This window comes from Camelus dromedarius, chromosome 18, assembly GCF_036321535.1.
Source record: "Camelus dromedarius isolate mCamDro1 chromosome 18, mCamDro1.pat, whole genome shotgun sequence".
Lineage (NCBI taxonomy): Eukaryota > Metazoa > Chordata > Mammalia > Artiodactyla > Camelidae > Camelus > Camelus dromedarius.
The window spans coordinates 46857221-46876912 of record NC_087453.1 but is presented as its reverse complement, the minus strand read 5'-3'; the positions used below and the strand labels follow the sequence as shown (position 1 = coordinate 46876912).

General features: G+C 58.6%; 1 protein-coding gene across 1 annotated transcript; it reads left to right on the top strand.

Moving 5' to 3' along the window:
- The first annotated feature begins 15424 nt into the window (after window positions 1–15424).
- THBD (thrombomodulin) lies at window positions 15425–19259 on the top strand. The gene has a single exon (XM_031434334.2). It carries the CDS (start codon window positions 15737–15739, stop codon window positions 17474–17476), a length of 1740 nt encoding a protein of 579 aa, XP_031290194.2. The 5' UTR covers window positions 15425–15736; the 3' UTR covers window positions 17477–19259.
- Window positions 19260–19692: the final 433 nt, after the last annotated feature.

Here is a 19692-nt window from a genome sequence, read left to right as displayed (position 1 = left end):
CGCTTGACTGATGGGACGGACAGTAGCCAGGAGAGTCAGGGAGCCCTGGGCTCGGGCCAGGACAGCGCCCGCCCCTCGCAGCTGCCCGGCCTCCCCGCAGGCTGCCCCGGCGGGGGTGCCCCGCTGAGCCTCTCATCCTGGTGGTTTCTGAAGGGTGTGTGAGGGCTGCCGGCCTGAGCTCCGAGAGCTCCGTCAGAGGCACCTCTGCGCAGTTCACCGTGCAGGAGGCCCCCGAGGGCTAGGCCTGGCCCTGCAGGCGCTAACCCAGTGCTGCCTCCCACACGTGTGGCTCCTTCCTCTGTCCCTTCAAAAAGATGGCGAGGAGGGAGGGTGTGCAAAGGGGAGAATGACTGTCTTGTGCAACAGTGGGCACTCTCGGAGTCACTTGAATTCAGAGCCCGGCTTTAAAGTGCCCACTTGCAAAGATTTCCCGCAGCAAACGCTGTTGCCGTCGGTGGCGCTTGGTCCCTGCTGGTCCCGCTTGGGTCCCCGGGAGGCAGCCGGTCACCGCAGGCCGGAGCCCTCAGGAGCTGCCTGAGCTGCAGAAGCCTGGGGCCTGGGGCGTTTCTGCTGCTGCCACCACCACGCAGGAGAGCAGGGGCCAGTCTCCCTCCTGGGAGCTGAGCGCCGTGTCTCAGGATGAGGGCGCCCCCGGGACCCTGGCTCCGCCTCAGGAACGCCTCCCCGCCGTGTGGGCAGGGCCCCAGCGCACCACCTCCAGCGCCAAGCAGACGCCCTTTGGCCAATTTTGAAATGTAGCTGCTATGGTTCCGACTTTATTTCAAACAGCAAATGGAAAAGTAAGGTGGGGGAGGGAAGGGAGGACGGAGACTGGACGGGGCCCACAGGGGTTCGGGACACCATTTTTTAAAGTCACCTAGTGTCCTCCTGTTCCCACTCGGTCGCTGGTGTTAGCACCCTGCGGGGGGGGGGGAGGTGCTGGCCATTGCCGCTCTGCTGATTACGGCTGACCTGCGTCTGCACTGACACGAAACGCTTCACTCCGGGCCGTTACAGCCTTCACCCGTATCACTGGGGTGAGGGGGACGGTCCCAACCCGCTGCCCCCAGCCCCCACCGTGCCTGTGGCCTTGAACGGACCGAGGTTGCTGACGTGTCCTTGATCTCTGTGTTGGACTCCCCCACAGCCCGGCCCTGTTCTGGTTCTGGGTTTGAATTCTCCTGGGGTGGGAAGGTGCAGCCCTGCCCTGGCACCCCAGCTGTGGCACCCACAAGGGATAAGCAACAGTTTCTCCAAACCCCATGGGTCAGAGCCAGCCCCTCCTCAAGTGAGGGAGTCTGTTTGCCCTCGCAGCCGCCCCCCGGCAGCGGCCGCGATCCCCCGACTGGACGACCTCAGGCAGCGAATCTGATGACAGCCGCTGGCCTCAAACAGATGCTGTCTTCTCCCCTCCAACACCACTGTCCCTCGTCTGCGGAGGCAGAATCCTTGCTCTGGGGACTCAGGGGCCACGGCAGGGACAAACAGGTGCCCAGGGTCTGTGTGGACTTTGACAAACCGTCCTCGTGTCCAGACGCCCAGGCAGCTCGGCTGTGACGGCCCAAGAAATGTTCAGACGGACAGAGCATAGGGGGTGCTCTGCGGGCACAGACCCCATCCGGCCGTGACCGTGACCTGGGGCTGGGCCGGGGCGGGCTGGGAGCTGCTCAGTCCCTGACCAGCTAGGGGGCAGAGTAACCAGGCGCTGGGGACAAGAAGAGGCTCCCCTTGGGAACAGGGTCAAAACAATGGAGACTTCGGTCCAAACAGAATTTCCCATAGTTGAATAACCCTACGTTCAGGACAGACGCCCCGCCCCGCCTCCCGCCTCCGAGGCAGGGCATTTAAAGGGCAGGCGTCTCCGTAACCAGGCCGGCTCCTCAACGTGAGGACGACCGCCACTCTGTCTCCTGGTGGTCGTTTGGAGAGGCTGACGCTGGGGGACGGTCCCTCGGAGAAGAAGAGTGTAGATGGCTGGGGTGGGGCAATTCTCTCAGATCCTTTGCACAGTGACCCACGGCCGCTCACAGGGTGGCTCGAGGCAGAAGCAGCCTTGCCGGTGTCACTTCGGACGCCCACGAGCCGCGTTCCCAGCAGCATCGTGGGAGGAGAGCTCTTGAGGGGTTCTGCTGGCCGGGCTGTCTCAGGCCTCCGCGCCCCCCGAGCAGCCCGACGTCCTCCCCGTGATCAGGCAGAAAGTGGAATAAAGCGTCAAACATGCACGCGCGCGTGCGGGGTCCGTGGTGCGGGAGGACCGGAGCCGGACGTGGGGCTCTGTGTCTTCCTTTCTGATCACGAGGCCTTGGTTGAGGACGTGGTGGGGCCTGGATTTACCACCTGTCAGGCTCTGGAGGATGTGGATTGGATCCTTGGCTGCTTTTATTCCAACTCTGTCTCCCGTGTGTGCGTCTGTGAAAACTGAGAGAGCAGATGTGAGATCTGAGGGAAAAAAGGCACTAAATTCAAAATAACACAGTTTTTTTTTCTTTAAAGAAAATACAGGAAAACCTTTTCCTTTTATTTTTCTTCTTGGCTTCTCCATTGTCTGATTCAGGAAAACAGGAAGGCTCTGATTCCTAGCAGCTGCAAAACGCTGTAACGTCCCCTGCGTGTTCCGTTGCTTAAACAATAGGGCTCGCTTGGAAGTCTGAGATTTAATCCCTGAAAACATCTGTCCTCTCGGGCTGTGGAAGCTGCACCTCACGGCTGTGTGATTTGTGGGGTCTGCCCACCAAAAACAAGAGGGTGATAATGAAACTCTCCACAGAGTCCGTCACCTAAATGCATCCGAGCCCCGTGACTGACACACACTGAAGTGTTTTTTAGAGAGCGAGCGTGTTTCGGGCTGTTCTTGGAGATAAAGCCCTTCTGTTTTAGGAGGAAACTCTGAAAGTCCTTTCTCGCATTGTTCCTCTTATCTGCAAGGTGGCCAGCGCTTCCTTTCGGCAGATTTGCCACCGGCCTCCTGGGCTGACGCTGTTTTTGCCTATTTTGCTCAAGCTTGAGTGAGACGGAGGCCAGGCCTCGCTCCGGGACGCTGGGTGCGACTGCAGAGGCCAGCAACTGCTCTGGAGCGTGAGCGCTAAGTCCGAACGCCAGCCTCTCTGAGTACGTGTGTTTGAGGCTTGTCCCCTGTTGCTGGGGTCCCGGGCTTGCTGGGCGGGGCCATCCCCCCGCTCCCCGGGGTTGGGGTGGGGCGGGGCTGCACCACAGGGCCCTCAGGCCTCTGAGAAACTGGGTGGCTCCCGGGTCAGCCTCACAGGGGAGTGGCTTGTCATCCTTTGTGCTTTGTTACGCGCCTATACTAATAAACTCTGAAATACATTGTTGTTGGCTTGTTTTAATATGTTTCTTTTCTTTCTCAAAAATTTTAAAAAAATTTAAAAAATTTAATTAAAATAATTTTTTAATTAATTTTTTAAAATGGAGGCACTAGGGATGGAACCCAGGGCCTTGTGCATGCTAAGCACGTGCTCTGCCCCTGAGCTCTGCCCTCCTGTCCTTGATGTGTTTCATAATAGCTCAAAATACACGGCACAACTTCTGCGTCCCTCCTCGAAGACACCTTGATGGCCCAGTTTCTGCATCTCCGCCTGCACCAGAGGCGACACTGGCCCAGGGTGCCCAGGCGGGGGGAGGCACTGCCCTCCTGCCCTTGGCACTCTGCCCTGGGGCTGTGGACACCGGAGGGGCTGGCGGGCAGTGGGTCCAGGGCCCCACAGCTGAGACCCAGGCCTGAGTCAGGCTTGCAGACTTTGCCTTCCGTCCCCGAGCGGTGTGGTGTCTCCACCTCCCCCTTGGCACCCTGCATCTTTTTAGCTGTGCAGGTGACACCTGGTGCAGGATTAAACACCTCCAGTTGGTGCGACGTGTAAACACTGGTCTGTAATTATCATTGGAGCACTATCACCACTTGGTTAGCAAACCTTTCTCAGCTGATCTGAGTGGTCGGGTAGGCAGCCCGATCGCTCGTTGCTGGGCTGCGGGAGTCTCACTGAGCCCGGAGGCGGGGGTGGCGGCTGGCGGTCAGGCTCCAGTGCACCTGCTTCTCAGCCTGTGCGTTTGGTAAGAACGGGGCTTACATGGGTAAAGGGCTCTGCTGTGAGGCCGATGGCCCAGGCACCTGCACAACAGTCATCACTCAGGACTGGACGACACTGATCCGGGAGGGGTCTAGCCACTAACAAAACACATTTGGAAATTACATCTCAACACGAAGAGCCCTGGCTGCTCCTCTCCCTACCACACGCACGCACACGCACCACAGACACACTCAGGGAAGCTCCCCCTGCACGCGCAATTCTAACGTCCTCCTGTCTTATACTGAAAAACCTGAGGCCAGGGTTTCCTGACTTACGGCAAGAGCCCATGAGTAGAAGTGCCGATTGTTTTTGAGGAATAGTTGGTTTACAATGTTGTGTTAGTTTCACACAGGCCCAGCCCAGTGATTCGGTTGCGCACATAGATCCCCTTTCCTTTTCTTTTCATTATAGGCCATTACAGGGTATTGAATACAGGCCCCTGGGCTGCACAGCAGGGCCCTGCTGTTTATCCATTTTATACGCTGTAGTTTGTATCTGCGAATCCCGAACTTCCAATATATCCCTCCACCCGCTTCCCCCCCCGTAACTGTAAGTTTGTTTTCAATGTTTGTGAGTCTGTCTCTCTTTTGTAAATAAGCCGTCACATTTTAGCAGGGATTCCTCCTGGTGACCTGCTACCTGCTCACTAAATCGATGGAAATGCTAGTAAATCTTTCAAACAGAATTCACTCACAAAAAAATCAATTTATGCAGAACTGTGTCTACCTCTCAACACAAGCGCGTTTCTAACAGAGAACATGCAGGCGGCCGCGGCCGCGTCACCGCGAGCTCCTGCGTCCTCGGCGGGAACTGAGGGAGCGGGTCCGGGTCTCAGCCACTCCTGGTTACGTTCAGTAAGAGGAGACAGAGGTAGCGCCCCACGAAAAGCCTCGTCCAGCCTCCCCCCGAAGGATGTGCTGACTGTACGGCCGCTGAAGGAGAGAAGACTGGCCCCCTCTCCTTTACAGCCCGGCCCCCATGGGAGGCGTGAAGGGCTGGGCGGTGCGAGGAGGAGACCCACCGGGCTGGCCCGGGGCCCACAGGCGCTCGCGGGAGCTTGAGCCGCGGGGACGCTCTTCCCAGGGCAGCCTGCACACCCTCGCCCGAGTCCCAGGTGCCCACAGCCAGAGCTCACCACTCGCTGCTGCCCGGGTTCCATTTGCTGGGGCTTTATTTCGGGTTCATCCCCATTGACTGGGATGTTCGTCCTCTCTTGTGGTTGAAATTGGTCTATAGAATTCAACTGTGGGGAAGGAGGGAGAGGGAGGGAGAGGGGAGGGAGGGAGGGGGATGGGGAGGGGAGGGGGAGGGAGGCGATGGGGAGGAGGGAGGAGGGTAAACAGAGAGGGATGAAGGGCAGGAGGGGAAGGGAAGGAAACTGGGAGGGCGTGCCCAGATGAAGGTCAGGTCGATGGTCAAGGGGCCCCTCCTACGCACACATGCACACACACACACACACAAGCACACACACATGCACACACACACACCCCCGCACTCACAAGAAATGCTCAAAAGCTCTCTGCCGTCCCCAGAGATTGTGCCCCTGAGCCCCGCAGCCCCTCCTCCTGGGATCGGAGGGCACATCCCATGCCTGCACCCTCATGGACCCCACAGGGCCTCCCCACTCTGTCCTGGTCACAGCGATGCACTCGTGTGCACTGGAGGAGGCGTGGTTCTGCCCTGTCGTCAGCGGCTACTTCTCCACCGGACTCACCCCCAGGGATGGGAGCGTCAGTGGTACCACTTTGTCCAGGTCAGCTGGCCAGTCTCTTAGAAAGTTAAACACGCACATGGCCTAGCAATTCCACTCTTGGACTTTTGCTGAAGGACAGCGAAACCATGACCCTCACGACTTGGCCACAAGTTACTCACGAGAGGTTTATTTATAGAGCCTGGACCAGAAAACGCCCAGCTGGTCATCAGCCGGGCTTGGATAAAGGCTGCCACTTATCCGCACAATGGGACACTCCTCAACTAAAGACTTTGATGTGCGCACGATGACACATTTCAAAAACACCGTGTACAAAGTAAGCCAGACACAGCAGGGTGGGCCCCGCAGGGTCCCCTGCCTCTGAAGTTCTGCGGTAGGTGACACTAATGTGCAGTAAAGGAGGGAGCTCAGGGGCTGTGTGAGCGGCTAGCGGGGACTGGCTGCTAAGGACTTGAGGGACTCCCTGAACGGGAATGCTCTGCATCGTGACTGGCTGGTGGTCACGTCGGGGTTCACGTTGGTCAGAAGCCCGCAAACCACGCGTGTAAAGTGGGCTCACGTCCTCATGTGACTCGCACCCCAGTGTAGCTGACTTTAGACCCCGCTCTTGCGTGTTATGTAGAACACGGAGGTTTCCAAGTTGTGGGCAGTGTTCCTTGTGGAACAGGGGAACGTGACTGCCTCGGGCGTCACTATTTCAGCGGTAACAGAAGACGGATGAGTGTACAGGCTTGTACTCTGCATGCCTCCTGCGCTGGTTGCTTGTCTCAGCCCTGCGCTCAGCCGTTACGGTCGGGGAGGCACCCTTCCTGTGACCAATGTCCCTACCTCTCTCCAGGGCAGTGCAGGAATCGTTCACCTCCTCCATTTTACTGGCCTCCACGGAAACATTCACGTACACCCTGAGGACGGGGTCTCCCCTGTCTGCTCCCCGCCACGCCCCAACCCCACGCCGAGGGTTCACTTTTCAAACCCACAGTGCCCTGTTCCTTCTTTTGCCTGCCCCCACCTTCAAGGCACCCGCCTGCGTCTCCTCCTGCGCGACGGCCACAGGCAGACCTGCCCCGGGTCTTTAGTCCTGTACTTCCAGGGGAGCGTCTTTACTGCGGAAACCACCTTTCCTGTTATTTGAATTTGTAAGTAAAAGCAGCCTCGGCAAAACCCCGGACGCGGCAGACGCCAGGTCTGAAGTGAGACCAGTGTGCATGGCAGCGTCAGGGCCTTCCTTTAAGAGGCTTTTCTCATCGCGCAGAAGAGACCAGATGCCCAGAGCAGCCCTGCTGCTCCCAGAGCCTGGATGTGAGGCTTAATGGTCTGTGGCTGGAATGAAACGCTGTTAACTTTTGCTACGTGCTGAGTGGTGTTCGCAGAGGACATGTATTCTTCTCGAGAAAGAGGATTCATTTGTTATTTCAAAATTTGGAATCGCGTGGTCTGGAACATGCTCGGGTGTTAGCTCGACAGACGAGCAAACAAACCAGAAGAAATAAACAAAGGCTCGGTGAGCGGTGTGTCCCCCGACCCCCCCCAGCAGGTGCCAGGGCCAGGACCTGCAGAGAAACCCGAGCAGCCCTGCAGGCCCTTGCTCTGCTTCCAGACCAGCGACCTTCTGAGCGTGGATGGAGGACCACAGAGGGAGACACGGCTCCTCCTGTTTATTTTATGTATAAAGTGTGTCGTTCAAAGAGATGGCCTTTTTTGACCCCAAATCATAAAGAAAATGAAGGCAGAGGAAGTTTGGCCTTTTAAGTCTCCTTTCACTCCAAGTGAAATCTGTTAAGAGTTAGTTTAAGACAGACAAGTAGACACAGAGCCGGCGGGAGGGGCTGGGGAAGGGGGAAGTGGGTGTGCGTGCGTGCGTGTGTGCGTGCACGTGTGCTTGTGTGTATGTGTGCACGTGTGTGTGTGTGTGCGTGCCTGCGTGTATGTGTGTGTGAGACATCACAGAACAATGGCTGTGAGCCACATCTCACAGACGGGAACACGCCAATCAATGGACTTTTAAATCCAAGCCAGTTGCTAAACAGAAAGGATCTGTGTGCTGGAAGCTAACTGGTCTGTGTCCACCTACACGGCCATCTGCCTCCGGCCAAAGGGCCCTCCCGGGCCGCCCCACCCCTGCACGCCCCATCCCTCAGCTTCCACAAGGCCAGGTCTGACCGCCCTGCCACCTGGCTCCCCGTGAGACTCGTGCGGCACCCGGGGCCTCAGCAGCCCCGCGCAGCCCTGGGAGGACCCTAGTCTTGGAAGGCTGGTCCTTGGGGACCAAGTGACAGAGGGCGAGCAGACGTGGCAGACAGCACGGACAGCGAAGCTGATGGAGCCGGTGAGGCTCCTGCCTCGGAGAGAGAGTCATCACTCGACAGACACTTCAGCTTTCACGCTGTGCGCAGAGTACAGGGTATAGGACGTGGCTGTACCTCCAGGGAGCTTGTCCACCTACTGAGGAGACGACTGAGGAGACGACACAGACGCACCAAGAAGAAAACAAACACAGGGCGATGATCACAAACGCGTTCGCCTCCTTGTCTGCACAGCGGGGACGCGAGTCACTTCGATGCTTGTTTGTCGTGAGGATTCAATGGAATGGTCTCCGTCACATACTTAATGTGGCACCTGGCACGGGTAAGGGGTCAGAAAATGGAATGAATGAGTGAAACGGACACACAGCCGAGGTCCGACACGTGCTAGCCAAAAAGGCTGCAGCGCCGGCCGAGGAGACGGGGAGGAGGCGTGGGGAGCCTCCCTCAGAGACCCCCGCAGACGGGCTTTACAGCTCGCCCAAGAGAGGCAGCTCCCCAGGCCCGGCTGGAGGCAAAGCAGGGGTCTCCACAGCACCGCCCGGCACCCAGCGCACAGGCCGCTGACGGAGAGCCTCCAGGAGGAGTTCTGCCCTTGCCGCTGGAGTTCAATGACAGGACCTGGCCAGCCTGGGTGTCAGAGTTCTCGGATAAAAGATGCCGTTGTAGATTTTGCCAAGTGAGAGGAATCCGAAGAAGAATGAGGCCCCAAGCCACTACTGCCAATGAGATCTACACACTCACCCCATTTGATCAGGAAATGCAGCCTTGGTGCCTGCACCAAGGACGTCCAGGCAGACCCATCCCCACCCTCCACAGCACGGCGCCGGGACTGCGCTTCCCCAGAGGGATGCGGCCCGCGCGCTGCTGGCGCTCTCAGGACCGGGCGGGCAGCCCGCTGGGCGCCACTCCTGAGGACGGAGCTGCGCCCCCCTCCCGCCAGGCCGCTGGGGCAGCTAGCCTCTCTCCGAAAAGGGCTGCTGGGCTGCTTTGCAGCTTCTGCTCAGCTCTTTTCACCAGAAACGTTGCTCCAATTGGACGTCTCTGCTGGGGGCCCTCTCTGAAACTGGAGGGGAAACGCACCTTTTTCAAGTTCTGTTTCAGGTTTTCATGGGTCCAAGATGTGTGCTTTCTTGGAAGATGACGTATGTATCTTTCAGGGTTGTTTGCAGAAAGGTGGCTTCCTCACGAGTAGATTTATTTGCTAGGGGAGGGAACTGGAAGTGACCATAAATAACCCCCTGATCATGGTGGGGACACAACAGGGGGTCAGACCACCCTTCTGACATGTTTGCGGGATGAGGCATCCAAGGTTTAGACCACAAGCCCACGGTCCGGCTTCTGCAGGAGGCGAGGATGGGTCAAGCCTGCCAAGGGAACAACTCGCACAAACTGTTCATTTTCATTTGCCTTTTTCCTACCTCAAATTCTCCTGCTCATCATTTAAAAAAATTTATTTTTAAATTTTTATTATTATTATTACTTTATTATTATCATATTTTAAAAGGGAGGTACCGGGGCTTGAGCCCAGGACCTCGTGCCTGCTAAGCACACGCTCTATCGCGGAGCTCTGCCCTCCCCCGACTCCTGCTCTTCATCTTTTTAAAAAAGAAACACGTGGCGCTGTACGTAAGCAGACCCTCTTAGACCCTGACTTGGCAGCCGTGACAAGGGGCTCACGAGAGCCGGAGTTCTCGCAGCGTTTGCCACTCGCTCCAGGTGAGTTTTACTTAGAGAGCAGAGGGTGGGTGTGGGTTTCAGACACGCTGCTGTGACGAACGGGGTGAGAACTGAACCGGCCACGACATCCTCTGTGATGGAGGGGATTTATCACATCCTCCACATCCTCTGCCCTGGGGATAAGCAGACAGTCTTGTAGTTTTAAGTGTGAACTTTAAGAAATTGGATGAAATTCAGAAATGGAATTTTGTGTTTGAAACAGAATTTTTAAGCGGACACAGGAAGAGATGGACGGTGTTCTAACCCACGTCGTTTACAAGCCATTCATGATCTCACAAGATGCAGCCTGGAGACTAGGATTTGCCCACGCCCTGCACCAGAAATGCCACAGAAGTTACTTTATTGGGGCGAAAATCTTTCTGCATTGGTTTTATTATTAAGTCCTCCCCTTTTTTTATTTTAACCTAGGGTTTTAGTGTGGTAAGCCCAAGGTAGTCCCAGGGTCCTTCAGAGATGGGAGAGGGAGGCAGGAGAGATGTGACGGAAGGAGACGTGACAACAGAGCAGGGGGGGAGAGAGACGTGGGGAGAGGCCACGCTGACGGCGCGTCTCCTTTCTCGTTTCCCTCCTCTTCTCAGTCTGCAACCTCCCCCGCCGCCCCCGCCACGGGAATCACAGCACGGCCGTAACACAGCCACGAGGGGCAGAAATCGGAGACGGAGGGCCCCCTCCCCACCGTCGGCCCTTACATTTGAACAAAATACTTCTTAGTGGCTGGACTTATTCCTTCCTGTCACCTTATGTTCCTCGAGTTAGAGAAAGCGTTTGTAAGCAACGCCTGCATCTTCTGGAATGTTTCTTCTTCAGTGTGTTTAACGCAAAGGTTGGCGAAGTCTGACCCTCAGGCCCTGTCTGCCCCACTGCCTGTTTTTGTGTGGTCCATGAACTGAGAAAGTCTTTTAATTTTTAAGAGTTGAGGAAAAAATCCACAGAAGAAAGAGATTTCAGGACACGTGAACTTTATAAAAAAAATTCCAAGTCCACAAATTAAGTTTTCTTGGGACCCAGCACTTGGATTCATCTACATTTTATCCACTGCTGTTTCTAGCTCAGTGGCAGAGACCAAGCAGCTCACAGAGCCTAAAACATACATTTTCTGTCCCTTTTGTTGACCTCTGGCTTGGGGGAGATGGCCTAATGCACTCAGAGAAGAAACTATTTAATGATGATATTTGACTGAATAGAGGGGTCAGGCTTAGAGGTTTAAATAAACCAGATCAGATAAACGGCAGTCCAGGAAGCTACGCGTTAACTTACTCAAGTTTGCACCCACCAGGCAAGGGGCTGGCTGCACGTAACAGCAACCTGGTGACACGGAGACTCACTCACCTCCTGAGACAGAAGTCCGGGAGCGGGTGGTCCGGGCCTGGGGCTGGAATTCCGCATGTCCTTAGCAACCTGGACCCCTTCAACTTTCTTGCTTTTACCCCAGTGCATGACTTTCAGCCTTGTGATCATGACACCTGCCGTACCTTCTGTCTTTGTGGCAAAATTTTACAGATTCCGCTTAGCTTGGCTTAAAAGTCTATTTCCACTACTTGGTCAGATGGGGTCTGGGCCGGCTGTGCCCCTGCACGCAGGAAGCGTTGCCAGGGCGAGGAGCCAAAGCAGACCAGAAGGATCCAGGGGAAGGGTGGGGGTGACCAGAGCTTCGGGGGCCACGTCTTCCACGTCTCACGCCCTGCTCTGGCATCAGAATCCCCAGAAGCGTCTGCCCAAACCCAGAGGGCTGCGCCCAGGCCCTGGGGTGTCTGAGCCAGCGGTCCAGGCTGGGCCCGGGAGTCCGCCTTCCTGACCAGCGCGGGGTGACGGGGTGTTGGTGGAGAGGGGACGAACGTGGATGCCGCTGGTCCTGGGGTCCTTTGTACCCAACTCGAGAGGGTCAGTGATGCTCTGAGAAGGGGAGGGAAGAGGCAGAGTCTCCGTGGAGGGTCTCAACCCGGCCACTCGGCTGCTGGGCTGGCTTTCTCCCGCACGACTGTGCGGGAGCGTGTGTGCGCACGGCCCCACCCCCGGCATCTTGTCAAAGGCAGATTCTGACCGGGGAGGAGGCACAGGGTGGGGTCAGAGACACGCACCCTAGCAAGCCCCAGGTATGGCTGCTGGCCGGGCTGTCCTGCTGGGAGGCCGGGCGGTGGGAGCCGCGCCGTCCCTCCTCTCTCTCAGCGGCCACCCTGTTTCCAGCCCCAGCCACCTCTCCCACTGCCAAAGGCTGCGCCGCACGGACATTCTGGGCAGGGTGTCCACATTTCTGTCACTTCCACTGAGCGGGAGTACTGACTCATTTGCGTGACATTCTCAGCTCTCTGGAAAGATAGAGCTGGGCCAGAAATGGAAAAGGCGGCGAACGTTCTCTGGGAAACAGGAAGCCAAATATTTTTTTCAATCATTATTTCCCCTGGAGTCAGAGACAGCTTAATTTCCAATGAAATACGACTTTGAGATTACAAGATAAAATCCAAGCTCAAGAGCAGAAGGGCAAACACTGTGAGAAAGGAGAGAGTCGTGAAGTGTCTCTGACGCACTTCAGGCTCGGAACTTACTTGTCATCAGCTGTGCGCGTGCGTCCCGCTGCAGGAGGACCGGCGGGGCGTTAAGTCTGCACCACGGGTGCTGCTGCCAGAACTGTCCCTGCCTCTGCGGACTCCGAGCTCTCCGGAGGTCAGCTGCCTGTCGGTGATGCTTTTCCAGTTCCAAGGAGGAAGCATCCTTCCCCAGCCCCGTGGAACACGAGTGTGTGCTGCTGTTTGCGGGGATGTGTGCCTTGATTTGTCCCAGGTGTACACCGGGGAGTAGAATGACTGGGTCCCACAGTAACCACACGATTGGCGTCCTGAGGAGCTGCCGAGTGGCGATCTCAGTGTGGCGGTGCCACCGCGCACTTCTATGCGTCCCCACCGCGACGTACGTGGGCTCCAGGTTCTCTGTGCCCTTGTCAGCACCTGCTAGTATGTGTCTCTTGTTCTAGCCTCCCTGGTGGGAGTGAACTGCATCTCCAGGTGGTGCTGGTTGACGTTTCCTTGACGCCCGTGATGCTGCGCCCCTCTTCACGTGCTGACTGGCCGTCTGTCGGTCTTCTTTAGATAAAGATCTGTTCAGATTTTTACCTGTGTCTTCATTGGGTTAGCTGTCTTTTTAGTACTGACTTGCAATAGTTCTTTATAGATTCTGGAGACTTGCCTCCTATCAGACACGTGAGTTGCAAATATCGTCTCCCATTCTCCCATTCTGCAAATTGTCTTCTCACCTTGAAGGACAAAACTTTGTAAATCCCGGTGATACCCGATCTTTCTGTTTTTTCTGCTGCTTGTGCTTTTGGTGTCATATCTGAGGAGCTCCTGGCCAATCCCAGGCCACATTTATACTAAGAGTTTCCTCCTTCTAAGGGCCTTCTGGGTCTAGCCCTTACATTAGGCCTCTTCTCCGCCGTGAGCTGCTTTCTGCACGTGAGCGGGAGCAGGGCCCCGCCTGTGTCACGCGGACAGCCCATCAGCGCACCGCCCTGTGTTGAAGGGACCCTCCTCCCCTCCACTTGATTGTCTCGGCATCCTTGTGGGAGTTAACTGACTAACAGTGATTAAATACAAAAATGTTTATTTTTGAGCATCTTTCCATGTGCCTGTTGGCCATCTGTATGTCTTCAAAGGGTTTTATTTTTTTTGGGTCTCAATTCTGTGTCATCGGTTGTCTTTCCTTGTGCGGAAGCACGCTGTTTTGATTGCTGTAGCTTTGTAGTCAAATTTGAAAGGTCTCAAGGAGACCTGAATAGGACACCCCACCAAAGAGGGCCACGACGAATCAGCCAGAATCCATCCAAGCCTGGTGGGGGCTAGACCTGATGCTTGAACGTCTCTCAACTCCTGGGCAGGACGGCATCAGCCTCTGTGTGCTGCTTTGCTGTCCCAGTCCTGAAATTCACTGTAAATGTTGAGCAAAGGGTGTGACTGGTCCTGTGCCCTTTCTTGTCTCGTGCCCCCACCTCTGAGATCTCTGTCCAGCGAGTACCAGCTGGTGTCTGGCACCCGCCCAGCTCCAGGGCTGCAGGGAGACAGCCCTGCCCGGGCGCAGGCGTGCACTTGAGCCACGACGCCTGGCTCATGCCCACAGCCTGTGGTGGAATGGCAGGCCAGCGCCTGCCCTGCTCCCACCTGGGACAGCGTGGCTCTCCAACCTGGGGCCTTTGCTTTCTCCTCCAGAAGAGCGGTGGGGCCCACTCAGACCTCAGCGTCCCATTTCTGTGGGGAGTGGGGCAGCGGGATATCCAGGGCTCTCTGCCCTGTGGGCTCTGCACCCTAGGGAGTGTAGCGGGACCATGGTGCCTCCCTTTCACTTTCAGAGTGGCCCTGCCCGGCCCCGCCCCCCTCGGTCACTGCGGCCAAGGCAGGTACTTGTCTTCCACGTGACAGGACGCCACACTCTCCTGTTCTCTCGCAAGGTCTGAGCTCTGCTGGACGCGGAAGCCCAGACGCCGGGTAAGCCGGGCTATCCTGGACCGCTGTGTCATGCCCAGGGAGAAGCCTCTGCCTCCCCACACCCTGAACCCGTTCAGCCCAGCAAGTCTGAGGCTCTCCAACCTCTTTGGCTTCGTTCAGAGATCAACAGCGCCGCCACCTGGCGTATCACTGTGAGTCACCACAGCAGAAGATGGCTGGGGGGTTAAAAAAAAGTTTGCCACACTCTGTTCTGTTTTGGACCTACCCCTCTGCATTCCTGATGCGTGAAGAAGCGGATAAGGTCGCGAAGGTGACAGATTCCCATCTCCTCCCAGCGCTCCCCTCCCTGCGTGCGCACAGGGACCGCCCCTCTTCAATGTCCTTTGCCCAGAAAGTGGCTTTTACACGTGCCCTTGCATCGATCTGACCTTTCAGTCAAACGGGAAAACTTTAAACAGACCCGAGTGGGACCCGTCTGGAGCCCTGCCCCTCCCTTTGGGGGTACGAGGTGGACTGTCCCTCTGGGATGCTGGACAAACTCAGGCCAAATAGGCCAACATGCTCCCAGCACACCCGCTGCGCATGGCTGGGCAGGGGCTCACCGGCCACCACTTCTGAAGGGGGGAGGGGCCTTTCCGCCCTGACGGTATCCCTGCGACTTTTCCACGTGACCAGATGAAGTCTGGCAGAGGCAGTTCGCGCTCAGGGACTCTCGGGACCCCGCGCGGGGGTCTGGGCGTCAGGTCAGTCCTAGCCACGCCCATGCCCCCTGCATCTGTCTCCTGAGCTAGGCGCCCCGGCCGGCGGTCTGGCTCGCTCTCTTGGCGATCACGTCTTGGAGGAAGCCCACGCCCTAGGCAGCCCCTCCCAAGGCCCTCCTGGTGGTGGGCAGCCCCTCCAGCAGCCCGTTGTGTCCCGGGCGCTAAGTCCCCCACCCCTCATCCAAGACCTCCTCGACCCATCTCCTCTTCCCAGAGTTCCGCAATCCAGGCTCTCCTTGAAATAGGTGGTGACAACACTGATGAAGGAAAAGAAAGAGGACCGAGAGGTTCAGGGGGGCTGCGCTCGCTGGGGCCCAGCGGCGGGGCGGGCCCTGTCGCCGCGCCGCCGACGGAGGTGCGGCCATCCTGGGCGCCTGCGCTTGCCGGCCCCGCCCGAGGACCTCCCAGTCCGGGCGCGTTTACTCATCCCCGCGAGGTGATCCCTGGTGCGAGGGCGGGCGCAGGGCGCCCAGAGAACCCAGTAATCCGAGAATGCAGCATCAGCCCTTCCCACCAGGCCCTTCCTTCCTTTTCCCGAACGTCCAGGGAGGGAGGGCCGCGCACTTATAAACTCGAGCCCGGGCCCTCCGGCCTGTCAGAGGCTGCCTCGCCGGGGCTGTGCGCCGCAGCCGGACGCGTCTGGTCTGGGACAGACGCCAGCGGCTCCCCGCCCCTCTAGGCCCCGGCCGGGCCCCTGAGCGCAGACACCATGCTCCGCGTCCTGTTCCTCGGCGTGCTGGCCCCCGCCGGCCTGGGGCTCCCGGCGCCCCTCCAGCCGCGGCCCCTCGGCAGCCAGTGCATCGAGCGCGACTGCTTCGCGCTCTTCCAGGGCCCCGCGACCTTCCTCGCCGCCAGCCAGGCCTGCGAGCGCCTGCAGGGCCACCTGATGACTGTGCGCTCCTCAGTGGCGGCGGAGGTCATCTCCCTGCTGCTGAGTGGCGGCGGCCTGCGCCTCTGGATCGGCCTGCAGCTCCCGCCCGGCTGCGGGGACCCGGGGCACCACGGGCCCCTGCGCGGCTTCCAGTGGGTTACCGGCGACAACAGGACCAGCTACAGCAAGTGGGCCCGGCCGCACAGTGACGGGGCTCCCCTCTGCGGTCCGCTGTGCGTCGCCATCTCTGCGGCGGGGGACCCAGCGCCCATGGAGCCGGCCTGGGAGGAGCAGCAGTGCGGTGCGGAGGCCGACGGCTTCCTCTGCGAGCTCCACTACGCCGCCTCCTGCCGGCCGCTGGCTGTGGAGCCAGGCGCCGCGGCCGCCGGCGTCGCCGTCACCTATAGCACCCCGTTCGGGGACCGTGGCGCCGACTTCCAGGCGCTGCCGGTGGGCAGCTCGGCCGCCGTGGCGCCCCTGGGGCTGGAGCTAGAGTGCGCGGCGCCGCCCGGGGAGGCCGAGGGGCGCTGGGTCCGGGAGACGCCGGGCGCCTGGGCCTGCAGCGTGGAGAGTGGCGGCTGCCAGCACGGGTGCAACGAGAGCGCCGGGGAGTCGCGCTGCCTCTGCCCGGCAGACGCCCCCCTGCAGGCGGACGGGCGCTCCTGCGCGGAGCCAGCGCAGCACCCGTGCCACCAGCTTTGCCAGCAGTTCTGCGTCCCCGGCCCCCCGGACGCGCCCACCAACTACACGTGCATGTGCGCCACCGGCTACCGGCTGGCTGCTGACCAGCACCAGTGCGAGGACGTGGACGACTGCATGCAGGTGCCCAGTCCCTGCCCGCAGAACTGTGTCAACGAGCAGGGCAGCTTCCGTTGCAACTGCTACCCTGGCTACGAGCAGCAGGACGGCGAGTGCGTGGAGCTCCAGGACCCGTGCTTTGGGAACAAGTGTGAATACGAGTGCCAGCCCGTGGGCCGGTCCGAGCACCGCTGCGTCTGCGCCGAGGGCTTCGTGCCTGTGCCCCACGACCCCAACAGGTGCCAGATGTTCTGCAACCGCACGTCGTGCCCGGCGGACTGCGACCCCAACAACCCGGAGTCCTGCCGGTGCCCGGAAGGCTACATCCTGGACGAGAGCAGCATGTGCACGGACATCGATGAGTGCAGCAGTGACCTCTGCTCCGGCGAGTGCCGCAACCTCCCCGGCTCCTACGAGTGCGTCTGCGGGCCCGACTCCGTGCTCGCCGGCCAGATCGCCACTGACTGCGACCCCGTCAAGGTGGGCGGCGACCGCACCGAGGAGCGCACCGAGGACGGCGGCTCCGGGGAGCCCCCGGGCAGCCCGCCCCCCGGCGGCGCCACCCCCCGCCCCCCGCCCGCGGAGCCCCTGCACTCTGGCGTGCTGGTGGGCATCTCCATCGCCAGCCTGTCTCTGGTCGTGGCGCTTCTGGCGCTCCTCTGCCACCTGCGCAAGAAGCAAGGCGCCTCGCTGGCCGAGCCGGAGTACAAGTGTGGGGCGCCGGGCAAGGAGGCGGTGCTGCCGCGCGAGGGAGCCGAGCGGACGCCTCAGAGACTCTGAGGGGCCTGCTTCCCTCCCCGGGTGTCCGCCTCTCCGCCCTCTGGTGGTGCCCCCCCCCCCCCGCCCCGCCTTCCTCAAAGCACCTTAGCTGGCATCGGAACTGGAAAAGACCCTCACCCCTCTTCTTCCGCGGCTTCTGCGCAGGGCTGGGGAGGGGGACTGGCCGGCTCAGGGCCCAGCCCGTCCCTGACGTCGCCGCACAAGTGGGCGGAGATGGCCGTTTTAGAGAGACAGCCCGCAGAGCGCCCATGCCCTCACCAGGGGCACAGGAGGCGTGAGCGCTATCGGTTCGGGCGGCCCCAGTGGACTAGCGAGCGTTTCCAGTCACGGACAGTGGCCACGGTATTTATTATTATTATTTTTTAACTATGTAGGGTTTCCGTCTCTCTGCTTTTTCCCTACCTGAGTGTCTCCAGTACCCACTGCATCCCTCTGTCCTTCCTCCCGGCTCTCCCCTTCCTCTTTGCTGCATTTATGCGCTCCGCTGTCGCGGGGCCCTTAAACTCAGTGAAATTTCTCCCAGCTCTCTGGCATTTACTAAGCCACGCCCCATTTCATCTGGCTCGGTTCTCCAGATCTTCCCTCCTGGGAAATCGGCACTCACCTGAGTCAGCGGCTGGTGTCTGCCCAGGCAGAACTCCCATGTGAGGCAGACACAAGAAACTGACACCGCGGATGGTCGGGAACTCGCTCTCCCACCAGCTTTGCTCAGTTGCCCTGGAGCGTCAGGCTTCCGGAGCAGCGTCACGCTAACCGCCATGAAGACCCGAGAGGCGTTTGCTGAGCTAGTGTTGGTGGGCTGTCATAGAAACTCACCCAAGGAGATTTTTATTTTCAGTTTTTACACAACGAATCTGGGTTTTCTTGTTGCTTTGGTTTGGACTGAAAAGCAGTCATTTTTGTTAAGCCTTTTATGTTGTGTCTTTTCTGACGACTATTCCTAGCCGTGTTGTGGCTACTTATTTTTGACAGTGTTGAAAACGTTTGTTCACGTGGTTGCTGTACATTGTGAGACGGAAGCCCCACCCCCCCGCCAGGTGACAGTGTAAGAAAGGTTTGGGCTGCACCATTCAGGCTGATGACCATTTTGACTCACTGTTCTCGTGTAATCTGACGGCTGACATAAAACCAGTTGCTGCTGGTTCTGTGGGTTTGGGGATGGAGCCTCTTGGGTGTCCAGGGCCTCACCTGGATCAGGCCCTTGAGGATTTCTGCCCCTCCCGAGGCGCCTGCCCAGCCACGTGGAACGGGATCTCGAGGCAAGAAGCGGAGCCGCCTGGACCTCTGCTTGGAAATGCAGACCCCGAGGCTCTGTGCACCTCCTGCTGGAGAATCTGCATTTTGACTAGATCAGCAGGGGGCCGTCTGCTCGGCAGAGCTGGAGGGGAGCTGTTCCAGGCAGCTCCGACCTTCTGGGACCGATCACTTATGGGTCAGTAATAAGTAGCGGGCCAAGTCAGGCCCTCTGTTCTCAAGAAACTGAGGAATCTTCACACGTCAGCTTTGCTTGCTGTCTGCCGGAGGCGCCTAGGTACACCCCGCGCGGATGCTGCTGCACGAGGCCTCCGCTCCGAGGGAGCTGGGAGTGAGATGCCGCGCGCTTCGGTGTGCGGGAGGAACGTGTCGCGTAAAGATGTCTGTTGTAAAGCAAAGGTTTTCCGCCACTATGTTGTGAACTCAGCACGTGTGTACATAGTTATTTATTTATTGGAGATAAACCAGAACACAGGCGAACCCCTGCTTCTAATGTCACATGCAGAAAATAAACAGATAACTGAGGGCTCTTGGGCTTTGCGTGTGTCCGCCTCCCTCCCCCGCCCCTCGCTGTGCGTATTAAACGGGCTCATGAACAATGCGGATGCCCAGAGGTGCCTTTAAAGGCGCCCCCCATCCTGTCACGAGTTCCAGCTCCTCATGACTCCCTCTCAGACTTTCAGGAATCTTTCCAGAGGCGCTTGCCTTCACCGTGGCAGGACTTACGTTATGTCTGTGTGCACAAATATTTATCTTTTTCTTCCTGTAACAATAACAACTTCATACACAGGACTTACGTCTGTGTGCTTTAAAATCCATTATCAAGCTATTTGTTGGGATGAGTTAAAGAAACAGCCCTTCCTGGGGCGTCTCTAGAATCCTGGCTGTGTGTCCTTCTGCGAATGGTTTGGCATTGTCTGCTCCCGGGGACATCCACACACCAGAGCCGTGAGGGGCTGGCC

What these genes read in the sequence shown, in the direction of transcription:
- THBD (XM_031434334.2), top strand. Translation starts at nt 15,737, where the DNA reads ATGCTCCGCGTCCTGTTCCTCGGCGTGCTGGCCCCCGCCGGCCTGGGG.